Source organism: Lontra canadensis, unplaced genomic scaffold (assembly GCF_010015895.1).
Source record: "Lontra canadensis isolate GAN:19392208 unplaced genomic scaffold, GSC_riverotter_1.0 scaffold71, whole genome shotgun sequence".
Classification (NCBI taxonomy): Eukaryota; Metazoa; Chordata; class Mammalia; order Carnivora; family Mustelidae; genus Lontra; species Lontra canadensis.
Genome location: NW_022631065.1, coordinates 10695303 through 10716973, shown reverse-complemented (window position 1 = coordinate 10716973; position 21671 = coordinate 10695303). Strand labels below are relative to the sequence as shown.

Genomic DNA, 21671 nt, shown 5'->3' with positions numbered 1-21671 from the left:
TTTTATTTATTTGACAGAGAGAGAGAGCTTACTCACAAATAGGAGGGAAAGGTAGGCAGAGGGAGAGGGAGAAGCAGGGTCCCTGACAAAAAAGGAGCCTGATGCAGGGCTTAATCTCAAGGTCCTGCTATCATGACCTGAGCCCAAGGCAGAGACTTAACAGACTGAGCCATCCAGGCGCCCCACAGTTTTTTTTTTTTTTTTAAAGGTTTTACTTATTTACTGAGAGAGAGAGAGAGAATGTGCATGCATGTGCACTTGTGTAAGAGCTGGAGGAGGGGCAGAAAGGGAGGGAGAAGCTGACTCCCCAGGCTCCCCACTGAGCAGGGAGCCCAACAGGGGTCTCCATCCCAGGGCTCTAGGATCATGACCTGAGCGAAGGCAGATCTATTTTCATAGCTTTTGAAAAATCACTATACTGTATGACTTCTTGTTCTATGTAAGCTTTTACTGTCATAATTAAAAAGGCTCGTATTTGTTTTAGTATTTATAACTACATGTTTATATAATTCCCTTATTTCTTTAGTAATATCCATTAATGAATAACAAAAATCTTCAAAATAAACAATGACAAAATTTGTATATTTCCTTTTCTTACTCTTCTCCTCCCTCTCCTGTAGCACTCAATAATAGTTTATTATATTATCTTTATTGGAGTTTACTTTTATACTGTTTAATGAAATATATCCTTGTTATCTGTTACTTTCATATAATTTCATTTGAATGTCAGCTATTAAGGATGAGGAAATAAATGTTATAGCCAAATTAGACCACTATTAGTCCTAAAATTCCACTGTAGATTATATATGATCTAAATAATTCCTTTGTTCTCATGAAAAGATAGAAGAATTGGTAAGATATTCACTGTAATTCTTCCGAAATTCTGCTTTGAGAAGAGATTAGTCATTTTGGTCAGATTTATTTATATTACGGGCACAATGGATATAAAAGGAATTCTAATATTTTAATTATGATTCCTCTGTCATTATTCCTTATGAAAAGCTCTGGGTTATACTCAGAAATGGAATACTCAGAAATTAAATATGAAGCGATATATTGAGGTATTCATCTTGGGCAAGATTTCCTGCTTGCTGTCTTTTACCATTGTATTTTGAGCTAACTTTGCAGATAGAAAATGTTAGATACTTATATAGGTTAGAGACAGTGGATTTAAGATAACTTTTTTCCTTAAACAAAGATTGGGTTGCTCTATACATAAGGTAATGGCATTGTTCCAGTAATTTTCTTGAGCTCATAAATAGGTTGAACTTACTGCTCTTTTGGAAGGATTTTTGACTTGCAGTTTTTCCCGAGTTACTAGTCAGTGATTTATAGTCTAGAAATGTCTGCCTTTCCCAATGAAATGATTAAGGGATCAAGGGATTTACCTAGGGCTAAATGTACTGAGGAGTGCCTAAGGTATACAACATAGCCACTTGAGAAAGGGGGAAAATCCTTTAACTTTCAGTACATGAGCTCATCTCTCAAAAAGCCTCCTTATGCTGAATATCTATTTTCATTTGCCCTTCTAGATAACTCTCTACTTTCTCTACCCCTATTGCCTGACAGAAGATAGAAAAAGCCAAATGTGATCACGGGACAGACATGCACAAGGAAAATGGCACAACAGAGGAACATACCACATGGCTGCAAATATCATTACCACTTTCATTGTGTCCTCAGTGTACTGATACGGTATATATAATCACAGATTATATACAGTGAGAATTATACATTTTGTTTATCTATTCACCAGTTAATAGACATTTAAACTGTTTACAGTTTGTGGCTATTATGAATAATGCTGCCATGAACATTCATGTAAATGTGTTGCTGTGGATTTCTGTTCATTTCTCTTGGTTAGATTTCTGGGAGTGGAACTGTTAGGTTACATGGAAGTTGTATATTTAACTTTTTAAGAATTTGACAAACTATTTTCCAAAGTGGTTGTATCATTTTATCTTACTGTTAGCAATGAACTAGGGTTATAGTTTCTTCCTATTGTCACCAACACTTGGTATTGCTTGTCAGGATTTCCTTTTTCATTGTAGCCATTCTAGTGAGTGTGTAAAATCACCTTTGTTTTTCTTTAGCTTTTTATTTAGAAATACTTATAGATCCACAGAAAGTTGCAAAATTGTAGAGAGGTCCTATGTACCCTTCACCTAGTTTCTTCCAGTGCTTGCGACTTACATAACTATAGCTCAATTTTAAAACAAGAAATTGACCTTGCTACAATGTTTGCTTTGAGTTCTATGCCATATTACCACTCCTGTAGATTCACATCCTGCTAGAGGTTTGTCAATGTTAACTGATCATTTTGAAGAATCAGCTTTTTGTTTCATCATTTTCCTTTTCTCTGTTTTCAATTTTATTCATTTATATGTTTTATTATTTCCTACCTCCAGCTTGCTTTGGGTTTTTGTTCCTCCTTTTCTAGTTTCCTGAGGTGTGATCTTATGTTACTGATTTTGAATTATATATTTCCATTTCTTTTTTTAAATGATTTATTTATGTATTTGACAGAGAGAGAGAGAGAGAGAGAGAGAGAAAGAGAGAGAACATAAACAGGGGGAGTGAGAGAGGGAGAAGCAGGCTTCCTGCTGAGCAGGGAGCCCCTTGTAGGGCTCGATCCCAGGACCCTGAGATCATGACCTGAGCTGAAGACGGACACTTAACGACTGAGCCACCCAGGTGCCCCTATATTTCCATTTTTAATGTAAGCATTTAGTGCTATAAATCTCCCTCTTAGCACCACTTTAGCTGAATTCCACACATTTTGATATGTAGCATTTAAATGTTCATGCAATTCAATATATTTTAAAATATTCCCTTGCCATTTCTTCTTTGATCCATGAGTTATCTGCAAATGTGTTGTTTAGTTTCCAAGTGTTTGGAGATGTTACGGTTATGTTTCTGTTATTGAGTTCTAGTTTGACTCTACTATGGTTAGAGAACAAATTGTGTATGACTTCAAATTCTTTCAAATTGGTTGAAGATTCTTTTATGGCCCAGGATATGGTCAAAAAGTGTTCTGTGGGTGCTTGAAAAGATTGTGTATTCTGCTCTTGTTGAGTGGAATATACTATAAATGTTGATTAGATCCTATTGGCTACTTGTAGATTTTTCTCTTCTAGTTGTTCTAATTGTCAAGAGGACATCTGAAGCCTCCAGGTTTAATTGTGGATTTGTTTATTTCTTCTTTCAGTTCTATCAGTTTTTGCTTCACATATTTTGCAGCTCTTTTGTTCAGTGTGCACACATGTAAGATTGCTATTTTTTCTTCTTGGTTTGATTCTTTTATCATCATTTAATATTCCTTTCTCTACCTGATATTCTTTGTTCTGAAGTCTACTATATATTAATATAGCAACTTCTGGTTTGTTTTGGTTAATGTATCAGGGTATATCTTTTTCAACCCTATACTTTCCAACCTAATTCTGCTGTGTTTGAAATTAGTTTCTTATAGATAGCATATATATCTGGGTCATTTTTACCCACTCTGCCAACCTATGTCTTTTAATTGATATACTTAGACCATTTTCATTTAATGTAGCTATTGTTATGTCAACCTGCCAATTTATTTGTTGTTGTTTTTGTTTCTCTGTTTTCTTTTACCTATCTGACTGTGGGTTACTTAAGTTTTTTAAAGAATTTTTTAGAATTCCATTTTGATTTATCTATAGTATTTGAGTGTCTTTGTATTGATCTTTAAGTGGTTGCTCTAAGTGTTACATTATATATATATTTTATGTAGAAGTTCTCTTTACTTTTTCCTGTTTATAATACAATTATTTTAAATATTTCCTCTACATACATTAACATCCACATCAGACAATGTTACAAGTTTTGCTTTAACTGTCAAATATAATTTAGAAAGCTCAATAGAAAGTCTATTATATTTATCTATATTTTATTCTTTCCATTGTTCTTTCTTCCTTCTGGATATCCCAAGATTTTTTCTTTTATAATTTCCTTTCTGTTTCAAGATCTTCCTTTACCATTCTGTTAAGGTAGATCTGCTGATGACAAATTCTCTTAGTTTTCCTTTATCCAAGAATATCTTCATTTCTGATTCACTCCTTAGGATATTTTCACTGGATACAGAGTTCTATCAAGGATTCTTTTCTTTTAGCATTTGAAAAATGTGAAATGTGACATTTCCTCTGGTCTCCATGGTTTCTGATGATAAAAGCTATTGTTACTTGATTGTTTTCCCCTTATAGGTAAGATGGTAGTGCTCTGCTTTCAAGAGTTGGCCTTTAGGGGGCGCCTGGGTGGCTCAGTGGGTCGTGATTCCAGGGTCCTGCGAGCCCCACATCGGGCTCTCTGCTCAGCAGGGAGCCTGCTTCCTCCTCTCTCTCTCTCTGCTTCTCTGCCTACTTGTGATCTCTGTCTGTCAAAATAAATAAATAAAAATCTTAAAAAAAAAAAAAGAGTTGGCTTTAGTTTTTAGAAGTTTGGTTATGATGTGTCTAAGAACAGATTTATTTGCATTTATCCTCTTTTGGGCTCACCAATCTCTTGAATATCTAGGTTTATAACTTTTTACAAATTTGGTAAATTTTCAGTGATTATTTCTTTAAATATTTTTCAGCCCCACCCTCTTCCCCTTTCCTCTTGAACTTTGATGATATGAAATTTAGATCTTCTGTTAGAGTCTTACAAGTCCCTATGGGTTTGTTCATTTTTTTTTTAAAGATTTTATTTATTTATTTGAGAGAGAGACAGTGAGATAGAGTATGAGCAAGGAGAAAGTCAAGAGGGAGAAGCAGACTCCCCATGGAGCTGTGAGCCTGATGCGGGACTCGATCCCGGGACTCCGGGATCATGACCTGAGCCGAAGGCAGTCGTCCAACCAACTGAGTCACCCAGGTGTCCCTGGGTTTGCTCATTTTTTAAAGTCTGTCTTCTTTCTCTTACTCAGATTGGGTAATTTCTTCATGTTCACTGATTCTTTTCTCTGTCCTCTCTATTCTGCTGTTGAGCCCATCCATTAAAGATTTTTGCTTTTTAAATTTTGGTTATTGTATTTTTCAGTTCTAAAATGTCTATTTGGGGGTACCTGGGTGGCTCAGTCAGTTAAATGTCTTTGGCTCATGTCATGATCTTGGAGTTCTAGAATGGAGACCCATGTAGGGCTCCCTGCTCAGCTGGGAGTCTGCTTCTCCCTCTGCCTGCCACTCTCCTTGCTCCTTCCTCCCCCTTCACTCACTCTCTCAAATAAATAAATAAAATCTTAAAAAAAATAAAATATCTACTTGGCTCTTCTTTGTTTTTTTTCTTTTTTTTAAAAGATTTTATTTATTTATTTGACAGAAAGAGACAGTGAGAGAGAGAACACAAGCAGAGGGAGTGGGAGATGGAGAAGCAGGCTTCCTGCTGAGCAGGGAGACTGATGCAGGGCTTGATCCCAGGATCCTGGGATCATGACCTAAGCTGAAGGCAGACACTTAATAACTGAGCTACCCAGATGCTCTTGGCTCTTCTTTACCTTTCCTTTTTTTTTGGTGAGACTTTTTATTTTTCCATCTATTCCAAGAATGTTCATAAGTGCTTGCTGAAGCATTTTTACAATGGTTGTTTCTGTTTTTTTTTTTTTTTTTTTTTTTTTTCAGATAATTCCAGTATCTGTGTCATCTCAGTGTTGGTGCCTGTTGTCTTCTCATTCATGTTGAGATTTTTCTGGTTCTTTTTTTTCTTTTTTTAAGATTTTATTTATTTATTTGACAGAGAGAGAGAGAGACAGAGACAGAGAGAGAGACATTAAGCAAGCATAAGACGGGGGAGGGACAGGCAGAAGGAGAGGGAGAAACAGGCTCCCTGCTAAGCAAGGAGCCTGATGTGGGGCTTGATCCCAGGGCCCTGGGATCATGACCTGAGCTGAAGGCAAACACTTAACTGACTGAACCACCTAGACACCCCTCTGGTTCTTGATATAACAAGTGACTTTTTATCGTATTTTGGACATTTTAGGTATTACAGAACTCTGGATCTTATTTCAATCTTCTGCTTTAGCAGGCTTCTCCTGATACTGTGCTAATGGGGGAAGTGAGCCAGGTTGGAGTGTGACTCTGGCTTCTGATTCTGAGCCTAGAGGGAAGGATGCCTTGTTACTTCTGGGTGGGAGTGGAAATTTAGGCTTTCTACATGGTTCCCACTGACACCCTGGGATGGGGAAGTTTCATTACCATCAGATGGCCATAGAAGTCCTGGGTTTTCACAGCTTGGGACAAGATGTCTATAACTTACAACAGTAGAAACATTAGGTTGGCAGCAGACCTATCCACAGAGACGTAGCAGGCCAGAAAGGACTGGCATGATATCTTCATGGTACTAAATGAGAAAAATATGCAGCCAAGAATACTTTATCCAGCTAGGCTGTCACTGAAAATAGAATGAGAAATAAAAGAATTTGCAAACACCAAACCAGCCCTGCAAAAAATATTGAAAATGGGTCCTCTAAAGCAGAGAGAGCTCAAAGGTAACATAGACCAGAAAGGAACAGAGGCAATTACTTCAAGCAATACAATCACACTACATTCCTATCTTTCAATAGTTACCCTGAATGTAAATGGGCTAAATGCCCCAATCAAAAGATACAGGGTATCAGATTGGATAAAAAAGCAAGACCCATCAATATGCTGTCAGCAAGAGACTCATTTTAGATGCAAAGACACCTCCAGATTGAAATGAGGGGGTGGGAAAACAATTTATCATGCTAATGGACAACAAAAGAAAGCTGGGGTGGCAATCCTTATATTAGACAAATGAGATTTTATTTTATTTTATTTAAAGATTTTATTTATTTATTCATAGACAGAGATCACAAGTCAGGCAGAGATCACAAGTAGGCAGAGAAGCAGGCAGAGAGAGAGGGGGAAGCAGGCCAACTGCCGAGCAGAGAGCCCGATGTGGGGCTTGATCCCAGGACCCCGGGATCATGACCTGAGCCGAAAGCAGAGGCTTTAACCCACTGAGCCACCCAGGTGCCCCGACAAATGAGATTTTAAACCAAAGACTGTAATAGGAGATGAAGGAGGACACTATATTATACTTAAAGGGTTTAACCAACAAGAGGATCTAACAGCTGTAAATATTTATGCCCCTAACATGGAAGGAGCCAATTATATAGGTCAATTAATAAGGAAATCAAAGAAACACAAATAATACAATAATAGTAGGGGACTTTAACACCCCCCTCACTGAAATGGACAAATCATCTAAGCAAAAGATAACAAGGAGGGGTGCCTGTGTGGCTCAGTCATTAAGAGTTCGCCTTTGGCTCTAGTCACGATCACATTGAGCCTGCATCAGGATCCCTGCTCCATGGGAAGCTGCTTCTCCTTCTCCCACTCCCCATGCTTGTATTCCCTCTCTTGCTTGCTCACTCTCTCTGTCAAATGAATAAATAAATAAATAAATAAATCTTTAAAAAAAAATCAACAAGGAAATAAGGGTTTTAAATGACACACTGGACCAGATGAACTTCACGGATATATTCAGAACATTCCATCCCAAAGCAACAGAATACACATTCTTCTCTAGTGCACGTGGAACATTCTCTGAAATAGATCACATCCTGGGTCACAAATCAGGTCTCAACGGGTACCAAATGATTGGGACCATTCTCTGCATATTTTTGGACCATAATGATTTGAAACTCAAACTCAATCACAAGAGGAAAGTTGGAAAGAACTCAAATACATGGAAGCTAAAGAACATCCTACTAAGAATGAATGGGTCAACCAGGAAATTAAAGAATTTTAAAAAATCATAGAAACAAATGAAAGTGAAAACACAGCTATTCAAAATCTTTGGGATGCAGCAAAGGCTGTCTAAAGAGGGAAGTACATGGCAATACAAGCCTTTCTCAAGAAACCAAAAAAAGTTCTCAAATATACAACCTCACCTTACACCTAAAGGAGTTGGAGAAAGAACAGCAAATAAAGCCTAAACCCAGCAGGAGAAGAGAAGTAATAAAGATTAAGCAGAAATCAATGAAATAGAAACCAAAAGAACAGTAGAACAGATCAACGAAACTAGGAGTTGGTTCTTTGAAAGAATCAGTAGGATTCATAAACCCCTGGCCAGATTTATCAAAAAGAAAAGAGAAAGGACGCAAATAAATAAAATCATGAATGAAAGAGGAGATGACAACCAACACCAAAGAAATACAAACAATTATATGAACATACTATGAGCCACTATATGCCAACAAATTAGATAATCGGGGAGAAATGGATGTATTCTAGAGATGTAGAAACTACAAAAACTAACCAGAAAGAAACAGAAAACCCGAATAGACCCATAACCAGCAAGGAAATTGAAGCAGGAATCAAAAATCTCCCAACAAACAAGAGCCCAAGACCAGGGCTCCCAAAGGAATTCAATCAAACATTTAAAGAAGAATTAATGCCTATTCTTCTGAAACTGTTCCAAAAAATAGAAATGGAAGGAAAATTTCCAAACTCGTTTTATGAGGCCAGCTTTACCTTGATGCCAAAACCAGACAAAAATCCCACCAAAAAGGAGAATTACAGACCACTATCCCTGATGAACACTGATGCAAAAATTCTCACCAAAATACTGCTAATAGGATCCAACAGTACATTAAAAGGATTATTCACCATGACCACGTGGGGTTTATTCCTGGGTTGCAAGGTTGGTTCAACATCCATAAATCAATCAACTTGATCCATAACATTAATAAAAGAAAGAACAAGAACCATATGATACTCTCAATAAATGCAGAAAAAGCATTTGACAAAGTACAGCATTCTTTCTTGATTAAAACTCTTCACAGCGTAGGGATAGAGGGTACATACCTCAATATCATAAAAGCCATCTATGAAAAAACCTCAGAGAATATCATTCTCAGTGGGGAAAAACTGAGAGCTTTTTCCCTAAGCTCAGGAACACAGCAGGGATGTCCACTATCACCAATGCTATTCAATATAGTACTAGAAATCTTAGCCTCAGCAATCAGACAACAACAACAAAAAAAACCAAAGGCATCCGAATCAGCAAAGAAGTCAAATTCTCACTCTTTGCAGATGATATGATACTTTATGTGGAAAACACAAAAGACTCTACCCCAAAACTACTAGAACTCATACAGGAGTCAGTAAAGTCGCAGGATATAAAATCAATGCACAGAAATCAGTTGCATTTCTATAGACTGATGATGAGACAGAAGAAAGAGAAAGTAAGGAGTTGATCCCCTTTACAGTTGCACCAAAAACCATAAGATAACTAGGAAAAATCTAACTAAAGATGTAAAGGATCTATACTCAGAAAACTATAGAATACTCATGAAAGAAATTGACGAAGACACAAAGAAACAGAAAAAATTTCCATGCTCATGGATTAGAAGAACAAATATTGTGAAAATGTCTATGCTACCTCGAGCAAGCTACACATTCAGTGCAATCTCTATCAAAATACCATCGACTTTTTCCACAGAAATGGAACAAATAATCCTAAAATTTGTGTGGAACCAGAAAAGACCCTGAATAGCCAGAGGAATGTTGAAAAAGAAAACCGAAGCTGATGGCATCACAACTCCGGACTTCAACCTCTATTACTAGACTGTAATCGTCAAGACAGCCTGGTTCTGGCATAAAAACACATAAATCAATGGAACAGGATAGAGAACTCAGAAAGGACTCTCAACTCTATGGTCAACTGATCTTCAACAAAGCAGGAAAGAATATCCAATGGAAAAAAGACAAGTCTCTTCAACAAATGGTGTTGAGAAAATCAGAAACCACATGCAGAAGAATGAAACTGGATCATTTCCTTATACCATACACAAAAAAAGTCTCAAAATGGATAAAAGATCTAAATGTGAGATAGGAATTCATCAAAATCCTTGAGGAGCACACACGCAGCAACCTCTTCACCCTTGGCTGCAGCAGCGTCTTCCTAGACACAACACCAAAAGCAAGGGAAGCAAGGGCAAAAATTAACTATTTGGACTTCATCAAAATAAAAAGCTTTTGCACAGCAAAGGAAACAGTCAACAAAACCAAAAGACAACTGACAGAGTGGGAGAAATTATTCGCAAATGACGTACAAGATAAAGGGTTAGTATAAAAAATTTATTTATTTATAAAGATTTTATGTATTCACTTATTTGCCAGAGAAGAGAGAGAGAGAGAGAGAGAGAGAGAAAGAGAGCACAAGCAGGGGGAGTGGCAGGCAGAGGGAGAGGGAGAAGCGGGCTCCCTGCTGAGCAAGGATCCTGATGTGGGACTCTATCCCAGGACCCACAAATCACAACCTAAGCGGAAGGCAGATGCTTAACCAACTGAGCCACCCTGGGATCCAAGTATCCAAAATTTATAAAGAACTTATCAAACTCAACACCCAAGGAACAAATAATCCAATCAAGAAAAGGGCAGAAGACATGAACAGACATTACTGCAAAAAAGATATTCAAATAGCCAAAAGACACATGAAAAAGTGCTCAACATCACTCGGCATCGGAAAAATACAAATCAAAACCACAATAAGATACCACCTCACACCAGTCACCATGGCTAAAATTTAGTCAGGAAACAACAGATGTTCGTGAGGATGTGGAGGAAGGGTAACCCTCCTACACTGTGGATGGGAATAAAACCTGGTGCAGCCACTTTGAAAAACAGTATGAAGACTCCTCAAAAGTTGAAAACAGAGCTACCCTATGACCCAGAAATTGCACTACAGGGTATTTACCCCAAAGATACAAATGAGTCATTCAAAGGGGCACCTGCACCCCAATATATTGTGGATACGTCCACAACATCTGGAAAGAGCCCAGATGTCCAATGAATGACAAATGAATGGATAAAGAAGATGTGGTGTGTGTGTATATATATATACACACACACACACACACACACACACACACACACACACACACATATATATGTGTATATATACACAGATACATACATTGGAATAATTATGCAGCCATCAAAAATAAAATCTTGCTATTTGCAACAACGTGGATGGAACTACAGGGTATTATGCTAAGTGAAGTAAGTCAATCAGAGAAAGACAATTATCATATGATATCAACGATAAGTGGAATTTGAGCAACAAGGCAGAGGATCATAGGGGAAGAGAGGAAAATGAAACAAGAAGAACGAGACAAATCATAAGAGACTCACTCTCAGGAAACAAACTGAGGTTGCTGCAGTGCAAGAGGGTGGGAGGGATGGGGTAGCTGGGTGATGGATACTGGGGAGGGTATGTGTTGTGGTGAGCACTGTGTATTGCATAACACTGATGAATCACAGACCTGTATCCCTGAGACAAATAATATATTACATGTTAATAAAAAAAAAAAAGTGCTGGCTTTCCGCTAGGCCTTCACTGACATCACCCTGCCTTGGAGGTAAAAAGGTACCTCATGTGGAGGCCGTTTTTGGGTGACAGGCTTGAGCAATGGAATATAAAGCGAGGCAAAAGGGCCCAAACTGATCCCAACCCTTGGCTGAATACAGGCAGGTTTATCAGGAGATCCACCTCAAAATATCCATAGACCATAACTGACAAATGGGATACTTACAACTAGGCACAGTTACCAAAAACAGGAAAATTTTATACATCCCCATACCTCCTCATCTTCCTGCTTTAAGTATAGTCCCACTCACTGCCTCCTTGCTGAAGTCTCTCCTTTTCTATCCCACTCCCTGCTCCCTTATGGACGTATTCAATAAACTTCTATCTCCTTTGTTCTGTCTCCGGTGAATCCTTTCACAGCCCATGCCCACTTCCATCCTCAACGCCCATGCCCACTTCCACCCCATAGGTTTGCTTCACATTTGGGGGTCCCCATATGACTGAGACAGACACCACACCTTACTGTAGCTCCCATAGGGCCTCCACTCCGTCTCCTCAGACAACACCTCTATAGGGAGGGGCAGAGATATCCAGTGAATGTTGGGTAGGTGGGTAGGAGTCCAGTCTCTGTTGTTTCCATAGACCCTAGGGGGAGGAGGTCTTATTCCCACCAGGTAGAGATAAAAGTTGTGATTTTCCACTAGGCCTTCTCTGACTATCCCAGCAGCATGGTGACCTTAGGAAAAAGATGCACTAGAACCTCTAAAGTCTTTCCCATCCCTGTGATTCTGAACTTTATATAAGTGAAGATTTGCATTTAAAAAAATATTTTTTAGTGATTTCTTTGAGGAGGAGGAGAGACAGTTGTCTGAAAAAAGCTTCATAAAAGCACCCCCCAACCCTGGGCCCAGCATTTGCCTTCTGAAATCTTGGAGGGTTTTTCACCTGAATCCTATAGGGAACTGTAGAGAAAATACTTTCATGTGTCTTCATAGTTAGACTTTCTGATCAAAGAAAGCTAGAAATTCAGTTAAAGGAAACGTCTTATAAATTAAAGGGTGATTTACTAGCCAGAGACCTCTGAAGACACTTGACTTAGTTCCCTGTATTTGCTTTTCAAAGGGGGATGAAAGGAGTGGGTTGCTTACATTCCAAAGTACTGTAAATACCAAGGTTTCTCTCCATCTAAGGAGTGGAACAGGGCAAGATGTGACCTATTTTTACTCTCAGATTAATAATTATGGAGTTCCTTTTCTGCAGTATAAACTGTGGTGTCTCTCTCGATCAGATGGGGGCCCCCAAATATGGGGGCGACAATCAGGTGAAGCCAATGTGAGGCAGACAAAGGAGATAGAAGTTTATTGAATACACCCAAAAGGAAGCAGGGGGCAGGACTGCGAAGGAGAGACTGCCTGCAAGGAGGCAGTGAGTGGGGCTGTACTTAAAGTGGGAAGGTGAGAATGTATGGGGAATGTGAGGATGTATGGGTTGTATGGAATTTCCCCTTTTTTGGTAGCTGTGCCTGGTTAAGTAGCCCATTGGTCAGTTAGGGCTTATGGATATTTTGAGGTGGGTTGTCTGATGGGCTTGTCTGTTTTCATCCAGGTGGTGGCTATGGGACCTTCTGCCTTTATCAACTTCCCATTGCTCAAGCCTGTGGCCTAAAAGCAGCCTCTACATAAACCCTTCGTGTGCAGGATGACATCTGTCTCTCCTGCGTTGCCTGTGGGGTATTGGGTGTGAGGTATGAGCATAGTTGTTACTGTAAGTACTAATAACTGTGATCTCTGCCCCAGAAACCTCATATTTATTTTCAGGATAAAATGATCAAATATAGATATACTCACCACAAAGGGAAGGATACACTCATGCTGATTTTGTACCACGTATAAGCTGAAGAGGGACATGCGGCTGGGGCCCATCAAGCTGCAAGCTAGAGAGAAAAAGTTTTGCAGAGCCTCACAGAGGTTGGAGCAGGTGTCAGCCCAGGATGGTAGAGCAATGTGCACCATGAGAAGCCTTGGAGGTTGCTGGTAAATCTGCGTGGGAGTGGTGGGTCCTTTACCAGTGCTTCGCCCATGATACATGGTAACCAGACCAGAGGTGGAACTGCAGCCACTACCTGGAAATTCTCTATACCTACAGGGAAGAAAGAGAAATCACTGGCTTTCATAAAACTGGATTATGCTTGGTTGAAATGATGAACATAGGCTTAGTGAACTGAGTCTAGAAAGGAGTCAGACTGGGTACTAACTCAAGTTCTCTAGGCTACCCCATCTTAACAGCTCCCAAGGGATCTCCATGTTTACCTGTAATGTAAGGCTGAGAGTGCTTGCAGATGCTGAGTGGAACTAAATAAAAAGAGACACAAAGGCCAAATTTCAGTATATGCTCTCATAAACTTTCTTTCTTTTTCAGGATTTATTGTACTGTATTCTATGATTTGTTTCTACAACTGCCTCTCCCACTACATTGTGAGCTTCCCAAGACTGGAGAACTTGTCTTGTCAACTTTATCTACCAATGTTTAGCACAGTGTTTATTTGGTACATAGTAATTCTTAAAAATAAAAATATGACCAAGTTTTCTCCCACAAGATCCATTCAAGACCCTTTATGACTTGACCTTCAGCCTTACTTAAGGCTATTCTTCACCTTAAGATTTTCATTGACTAAAACCGAATATATCATTCATTTCAGTGTGTTTGCTCATACTGTTTTTTCTATCTCCAACACCCTTGTTTTCTTTCTTTCTGGCTATTCACATCTATCCCCAGGGCTGAGACTCGGAAAGGAGAACAATGAAAACATAGAACCAATATTAGGACTGAGAAGGGGACATCCGTACGTATTTGTAAATGCTGTAAATTGTAAATGATTATGGAAAGATGTAATTTACAACTTTATGCCAATAAATTTGATAAAGTAGAAAAATCACTATAAGAAAATATCTAACCAATTCTAGATCAAAAAGAACATTAAAAAACCTAAATAGTTGTAACTATTGAAGAAATTTAATTGGTAGTCAAGTATCTCCCCACAAAGTAAACTACAGGGCTGGATGATTCCACTGAAGAGTTCAATCAAATTTTCAAAGACCAAGAATTGCAATGTTAAACAAAGTCTTTCAGAGAATAGGAGAATTACCACTCTATTAGTTTTACTACGTTAACATAACCTTTGATACCATAATCAGATAAGAATATTGTAAGGTTGTGGGGCAACCTCATCCACAAACCTAGATGTAAAACTCCTGAACAAATACAAACAAATTGAAAACAGCAATACATAAAACAAGTAATACATCATGACCAAGTTGGGTTTACTGCAAGAACAAAATGTTGATATAAAGTTAAACAGTCACTGTAATTCATCACATTAAAAGATTACATGAGAAAAATGATATGATCATCTCATTAGATGCAGAAAAACTTTTGTTAAAACTTAACACTCATGCGTGATAAAGACTCAAACCAGGAACAGATGATAGAAATAATCTCATAAATATGTTCACAAAAATCTAAAGCAAGTATCTTTTAGGGAGGTGTGGTAGAGGGAGAGGGAGAATCTTAAGCAGGATCCACACCTAGAGCAGAGCCCCACACGGGGCTTAATCTCACAACCCTGAGATCATGACCTGAGCAGAAATCAAGAGTCGGATGCTTAACTGATTGAACTACCCAGGTGCCCCAAAAGCAAATATCATTCTTAATGGTGATGTTGAAAGTTTCCATCCAAGACAAGAGGACTGCTCTCATTACTTCTATTCAACACTGTAGTGAAGGTAGCAATAAGGCAACATAAGTAAATATAATGCATTGCAGTGGAAGAAAGAAAACTGTTATTATCTGTAAATGATATGATTATATCTTTGGAAAATCTAAAAGAATATACAATTTTATAATTTTTCCCAAAGGTCTCATCTTTTGTTAAATTTTATTCTTAGATACTTATGTTTTTGTAGCTTAAAAAGTTGTCTTTATTGGTTTTTTACTGCCTCACAGAGAGAGCTTATTTTTTTAATGTTAATTTACATGACATCTTTTTAAATTTCATTTTTAGTTTGTTGCCAATATATAAAAATAAAATTGATTTTTGTATATTTTGTATTTCACAAACTTGCTGTATTCTCTTACTAATTATAATAATTTATCTGTAAATCCTTTTGGACTTTTTGTCCATAATCATATAACCTGTGAATAATGACATGCACGAGGACACATGGACAAAGTCAGATCATAGCAGCAAAAGGCTATTATTATTCATAACAGTCTTGTTCACAGTTACTGCAAACTGCAAACAACACAAATGTCAATCAATATTAGAATGGATAAATTCTGATACATTTACACATATAGCAATAAAAATGAATGAAACATGGGCACCTGGGTGTCTCAGTTAGTTAAGCAGCTGCCTTTGGCTCAGGTCATGATCCCAGGGTCCTGGGATTGAGCCCCACATCAGACTCCCTGCTCAGCAGGGATCCTGCTTCTCCCTTTCCCTCGGCCTACACTCTGTCTACTTGTGTTCTCTCTTTATTGCTCTGTCAAATAAATAAATAAATAAACAAATAAAACCTTTAAAAAAATGAAAGTAGTTACATATGACAACATGGATGACTCTAAGAAACATAAGCAAGACACAAAGAATACATATAGTACAATTCCACTTACACAGATTTTAAAAATAAGCACAAATAGCTATATTGTTTAGAGATATGTACATAATAGTTAAACTGTTTTTAAAAATCAAGGAAATAACTATCATAAAATTAGGATAGTAATTTTCTCTAGAAAAGAAGGGGAGCATCATGATGAGAAGGGACAAAAGAGGAGGTTTTGGGGGACTGTCAATGTTCTATTTTGACCTTGTGATTACCTAAGTGCTCACTTTATAATTATTAAGCTGTAAGTTCATATTTTATGAAATATTCTCTATACATGTTATATTCAATCATAAAATATTTCAAAAAGAACATTAGGATGATCATAAAAGAAAACATTTTCTTCAAATATTTTATTCATTTATTTTTGAGAGAGAGAAAGAGCACACGCGCACACATGAGTGGGGAGAGGGGCAGAAAGAGAGGGAGAAGCAGACTCCCGGCTGAGCAGAGAGCCCGATGCAGGGCTCGATCTCAGGACCCTGGGATCATGACCTTAGCTGAAGACAGATGCTTAACTGACTGAGCACCCAAGTACCCCAAAGAAAATATTTTTTAGATTAAAAAAATCCTCTCTGGGAACTGAAATAATTCTATATAATTGCCTGTTAGCTAAAGAGTGCAAGGATAATAAAAACTTATTTGATTTCCCCAGGTCCAAGAGAAATACAATATAATTTATGATAATTTTCAGAAACACTTTGGAATTTAGGATCTTGAAAAGTGATCTAAGAGTGCATAGATAAATGTGCTCCTCAAAATTATTCTGTGAAGTTATTCCCCTTCAAACTTTCCTTTTTGGTTAGTGGAAATCAGCATCTGTTCATTCAGCAATTTTTTATTGGGCTCCAATTATGTACTGGGTACAAGTGAACAAATAAGTGAATGAATATGCTAATCAATTAAAAGTAATTTTGAACTAGAAATCCAAATCAATGACGAATGTATTCAACAAGAAGCACATTATATCTATTTACTGTACTTTTAAATTAAGTGCATGGGATCAATGTAATGCTGAATTTGAGACTAGCACACAGATTCACACAGACAGGCACCCAGATAGAGTTATTATTTAATGTAGAATGAGCTTCTACTTCCCCTCCCCTTGCCATCTTCCCTCACATCTGAAGCTCTCGTCATTTTAGAGTACAGGCAGTTCTAAGTTTGTGTGGTTCCAATATATACAAATCTCTTACTATAGTTTAGTTAATTAACACCAGTCCCCATCAACATAGTTCAAATTTTGGTTACCATGGAATATTAACTGTGAGTAACTACATAAAATATAAATCACAGCTAGCTCTTTAGTCCACAAATCACTACAGAAGTAACAGATGCTCATCATGATCAGTGATCAATTATGTCACTTTTTTCAGAGTTTGTCAGTGACTGGTCCCTGCAGATGCTTATTCAGTTTAAGCACAGATAACAAAGTGTGTAGTTGTTTTACCTTGTCTGCTAGTGGTAAGCCCATGTGACATTTTACAAAAATGGATAATTTAAAGAGGAAATTGGCCAAAATTGGCCGTTTCAAGATGAAAGTACAGCAAATAAATGACACATGGTAATGCTAAAAAGTCAAAGTTGAACATAAATGGAGTTACAGAAGAAAAAGCTGATTGTGAGAATGCTAACAATGCCACCATTTGATAGACTCTAGATAAGCAGCTAGAGGACTTTGTGAAGGTGAACTTAACATAAATGGGGAAAATTGTTGTGACAAAAAGCATGAAGATGGCCCAGAGAAAGTGTCACCAGCAAAAAAACAAAAAACAAAACAAATCTTCATATTAAAGGAACTCTTGGAGCTATTTTACAAAATTCAAAGCACAAAGGATATAATGTTGGAAGTGGATCCAAACTTAGAGAGGAGTATGACAATTAGCTAAGGCATAGAAAAGATGCTTGCTCGATCGTAAATTATACCATGAGAAGATGACAAGCACAAGGGTTGTCCAAACTATTCCTGGTAAGTTTTTTTTTTTTTTTTTTTTTTTTTTTACAAAGAAATAGAACATTCTGATATCCAATATTTCCAGTGTTTTAAATTACATTATGCTGAATAGATACTAGTTTTAATATTTTTTTCCCACTTATAGCTGATAGTAAGACAGATTTTAACATTTTGACAATTTGAAAAGTCCTGGAACAAATCTAACTTTCCCCCATTGATTGTTAAGATCACTTTGAACGGTTTCAGCTTGCACAAGTCATTTTTAGATCTCACATTGTGTGCAATTCCAAGACTGTAGTTCAAATGAAGTAAGAGACCGTTCTCTTCCCTCTACTCTCAAACATGATCAATTCATGCATCTGATGCATCTGGGCATAAGGCTAAGCAGGATCTGACTATTTTTGATCCTGTACTCACCATTTTTGTTCAAACACCCACTTATTGGTGTCTCTCTGCAAACTGGTTAAACCTGGAACTGGGCCTTGAACCACTGAAAACCATCAAGTTACTCCCTTACTGAAAACTCTTCAATGGCTTCCAATTACATTTGGAACAAATTTTTATCCTGGCTCTGAAGTTCTGCATGTATCTCCCTCCCAAGTGTCCATCCTCATGCCATGCCATCCCCTGCCAGCCCTCTCCCACCCTAACCCACCCCCAAGGCACCTTTTAGGTCCACAAAGGCGTGGGCCTCCCATTGTGGCTCCTGCAGCTGCTGAAAGTTCTTTCCTATCATTACCCTCCTTAATCCTACTCATCCTTTAGGTCTCTGACTTTAGGCCTTTATAGGTTAGGGCCCCTTTCTGTTCCCTCACAAAAGAGCCTTTATATATATACTATGCCTTTATAGCTCTTATGACCCAGTGTCTGATAAATGATTCAAGAGTTCTCCCTCCTGCAGGGCCGCATTAAAATGTCTTGAATCCTAAGCACTTTTGCCTTCTTGAGGCACTTCTTCATAAAAATAAATAAATAAATAAATAAATAAATAAATAAAAATTAACTAACAGAAATAGAAAAAAAATCAAAACAGGTTTTTTTGACCCTAAAGGGCCACTGTTTTCTTGACTTTACAAGAGGTTCAAACATTGTCGGCTCCCCCACAAATAGTCGAGGGGCCTAGGCACCGCCCCCACTGTGCACGCAAATTGGCAGCCCAGCCCCCAGGCCTGGGAGCACCCGCCCAGTCGAGGTGGAGTCGCGGTCCTCAGACACGTGAGTGGACAGGCGGTCTGGGCCCACGATGGGCGTCGGTGCTGCCCCGGCCTGGACGCCAAAACCTGCCTGAGGGTGACTCAAACTCGGCCTAAGCCCACCCTGCGAGGCGCTCTTCCCCCGCGTGACCTCGGCGCCGTCCTCCCGCTGAGGCCCTCAGCCCTCCTCCGCCTAGAGGCAGGGAAGAGTGAGGGTGTTCCCACTTCCTTGGGAAGGCAGAGGCCCCATTACCTGGTCCTCTCGGCTCTCGAAGCTTGCCTGCGCCACGCCGGGTGAGGAGGGCGGCGACTGCGCAGTGCTGCTAGCTGCGCGCGCAGCCTCAGGGGCCGCCTCAGGGTCTACCTCAGGACCACAGTCTCCCCAGTCCTTGGGGTCCAGGCAAATGGCTCTACTTTGGCCCTGAGGTAGAGTTTTGGATCTCTGTTGAGAATGCTATGCTAAACTTGATACTTCCTTGTTAGCTAACTTCTACCCTCAGTTAAATATTCCAGCAACGCAACCCCCTCCACATGCCAGTGGCACCCCCGCTGTGTCCTTAGCTTTAACCTTTCTCTTTCACATCATTCATTCACTTAGTCAGTCACTCTCTTATCCAATAAACACTTGTTGAGGGCAAACTACGTGTCAGGCACTGTGCTAGGCTTGCGGTTCAGTGGACATACTATGGTCCCTGCCCTGATGGAGTTTAGTCTACTCTTAAGAAGCTCTTTCAAGTCTTCAAACCTCTACATTCCAAGAGGGTCTGCCCCTCTCTACTCATGCTCATTCTCATTTGCTTGCTGTTGATCCTTACAGTACCTTTGACAAAATCCAGTGGAGATAGGAGTGTCCTGGTAGTTTGCTGTATCAATCTCAAACGTCTATTTCCCCTTGTAGACTAAGCAATTTGAAATCAGGAACCATGTTTTATGTGTCTTTGCTCAGGGCCCATGCTACCCTTCTTTGTATTGTCACTATTTTAGTATATGTGCTGCCCAAGCGAGCAGTAGAAACCGTATCTTAATCTTCTTCTTACCTCTGGTACTTTAAAAATGCCTAGCGCATAGTAGGTCCTCAATAACTAGTGAATGAATAAACCAGAAGGGCACTTTAGAGAGAGTACCCTGATGGCAATCTGGAAAGGGAGAGATTGGAGACAGGTTTTGTTGTGTTGTTTTTAAATGAAACTATTGCACAATGTAGGTGAGCAATAATAAGGTCCTGAACTATGATGATAATGGAAAGAAAAAGACATATTTAAGTTATTTATGAAGCAGAATTAACAGGACATGATGACTGCTAACATGTGGACATGGTAGCCAGCCTCCAGGATGGACCCCTGCAATTCTTGTGTTCCACTTTTGTGTAGTCCTTACCCATAGTGCATCAGAGTTGTTCTGTGGGACTGACAGAATGTGGCATAAGTTATTATATTTTACTTCTGAGACTAGATTATAAAATACATTGTGACTTTCACCCTGCTTTTTTGGATCACTCGCTTTGAAGAAGTAACACTATATTTTGAGGACATTCCAACAACCCCATGGAGAGGTCCATATGGAAAGGAATTGAGACTTACTGCCAATAGCCACTATCAACTTACCAGGCATGGAATTAAGCCATCCTGGAAGTGGATCATCCAGCCCTAGTCAAACATTCATGTGACTGTAGCCCCATCCAATATCAGGACTACAGTTCTTTTTTTTTTTCTTAGATTTTATTTACTTATTTGTCAGTGAGAGAGACAGAGATAGAGAGCACACAAGCAGGGAAAGTGGCAGGCAGAGGGAGAAGCAGGCTCCCTGCTGATTGAGAAGTTCCAGGCAGGACTGGATCCCAGTCCCCCAGGATCGTGACCTGAGCTGAAGGCAGATGCTTAACCAACGGAACCACCCAGGCATCCCAGGCCTATAATCTCTTGAGAGATTGGGAGCTAGACAACTCAGCTAAGTTATTGTTGAATTCCTGACACAGGGAAACTGTGAGAGATAATAGATGTTTATTGTTTTAAGCCACTAAATTTTGATGTTAATTTGTTACATTTGTTATTTAGCCTAGATAACCAAAGATTATCTAGGGGATGAAAGAGGAGAAAGAAAAGACTACCTGCAAAGCTAGGTAGTACTTTGGAGTACTAAGTACTGGAAGAAGGAACAGGGAGGGATTGGGATGAGATAGTGATTATTTTCAGGCTCGTGTTTGTCTTGTCTGTAGGATTCCCAAGCGGATATATCCATATTAGTCTTTGTCCCTTGCTCTCAAAGGCCTACTCATCCTTGAACACTTAGTTCAGATGTCACTTCTGTGAAACCTTCCTGATTCGCTCAGGCAAAACCTAAATCTTCTGAGCATTTATTTCACGTTATTATAGCAAACATAAATCGCTTTGCATTGCAATTATCTATTTGCAGTTATTTGTTAAATGCTTGCTAAAATAATACTTTTGAGAAATTTGGTGTGTGTACCCATTACACACATATTTTCCCTATTAGTACAGATAACAGGCACTCGAGCTTTTGGAACCCACT

The 21671-nt window shown here is 38.8% G+C and overlaps 1 protein-coding gene across 2 annotated transcripts in view; it reads right to left on the bottom strand.

The window, feature by feature from the left end:
• The window catches only part of M1AP (meiosis 1 associated protein), a 77443-nt gene extending 57998 nt beyond the window's left edge, over positions 1-19445 (bottom strand). For both annotated transcript variants that reach the window (XM_032880713.1, XM_032880714.1), the window contains exons 1-2: positions 19396-19445; positions 13182-13473 (exon numbers count right to left, since the gene is read on the bottom strand). In XM_032880713.1, coding sequence (XP_032736604.1) covers positions 13182-13421 — 240 coding nt within the window. In that variant the 5' untranslated portion in view covers positions 13422-13473; positions 19396-19445. The remainder of the gene's footprint in view (positions 1-13181; positions 13474-19395) is intronic.
• Between the last annotated feature and the right edge of the window lie 2226 nt (positions 19446-21671).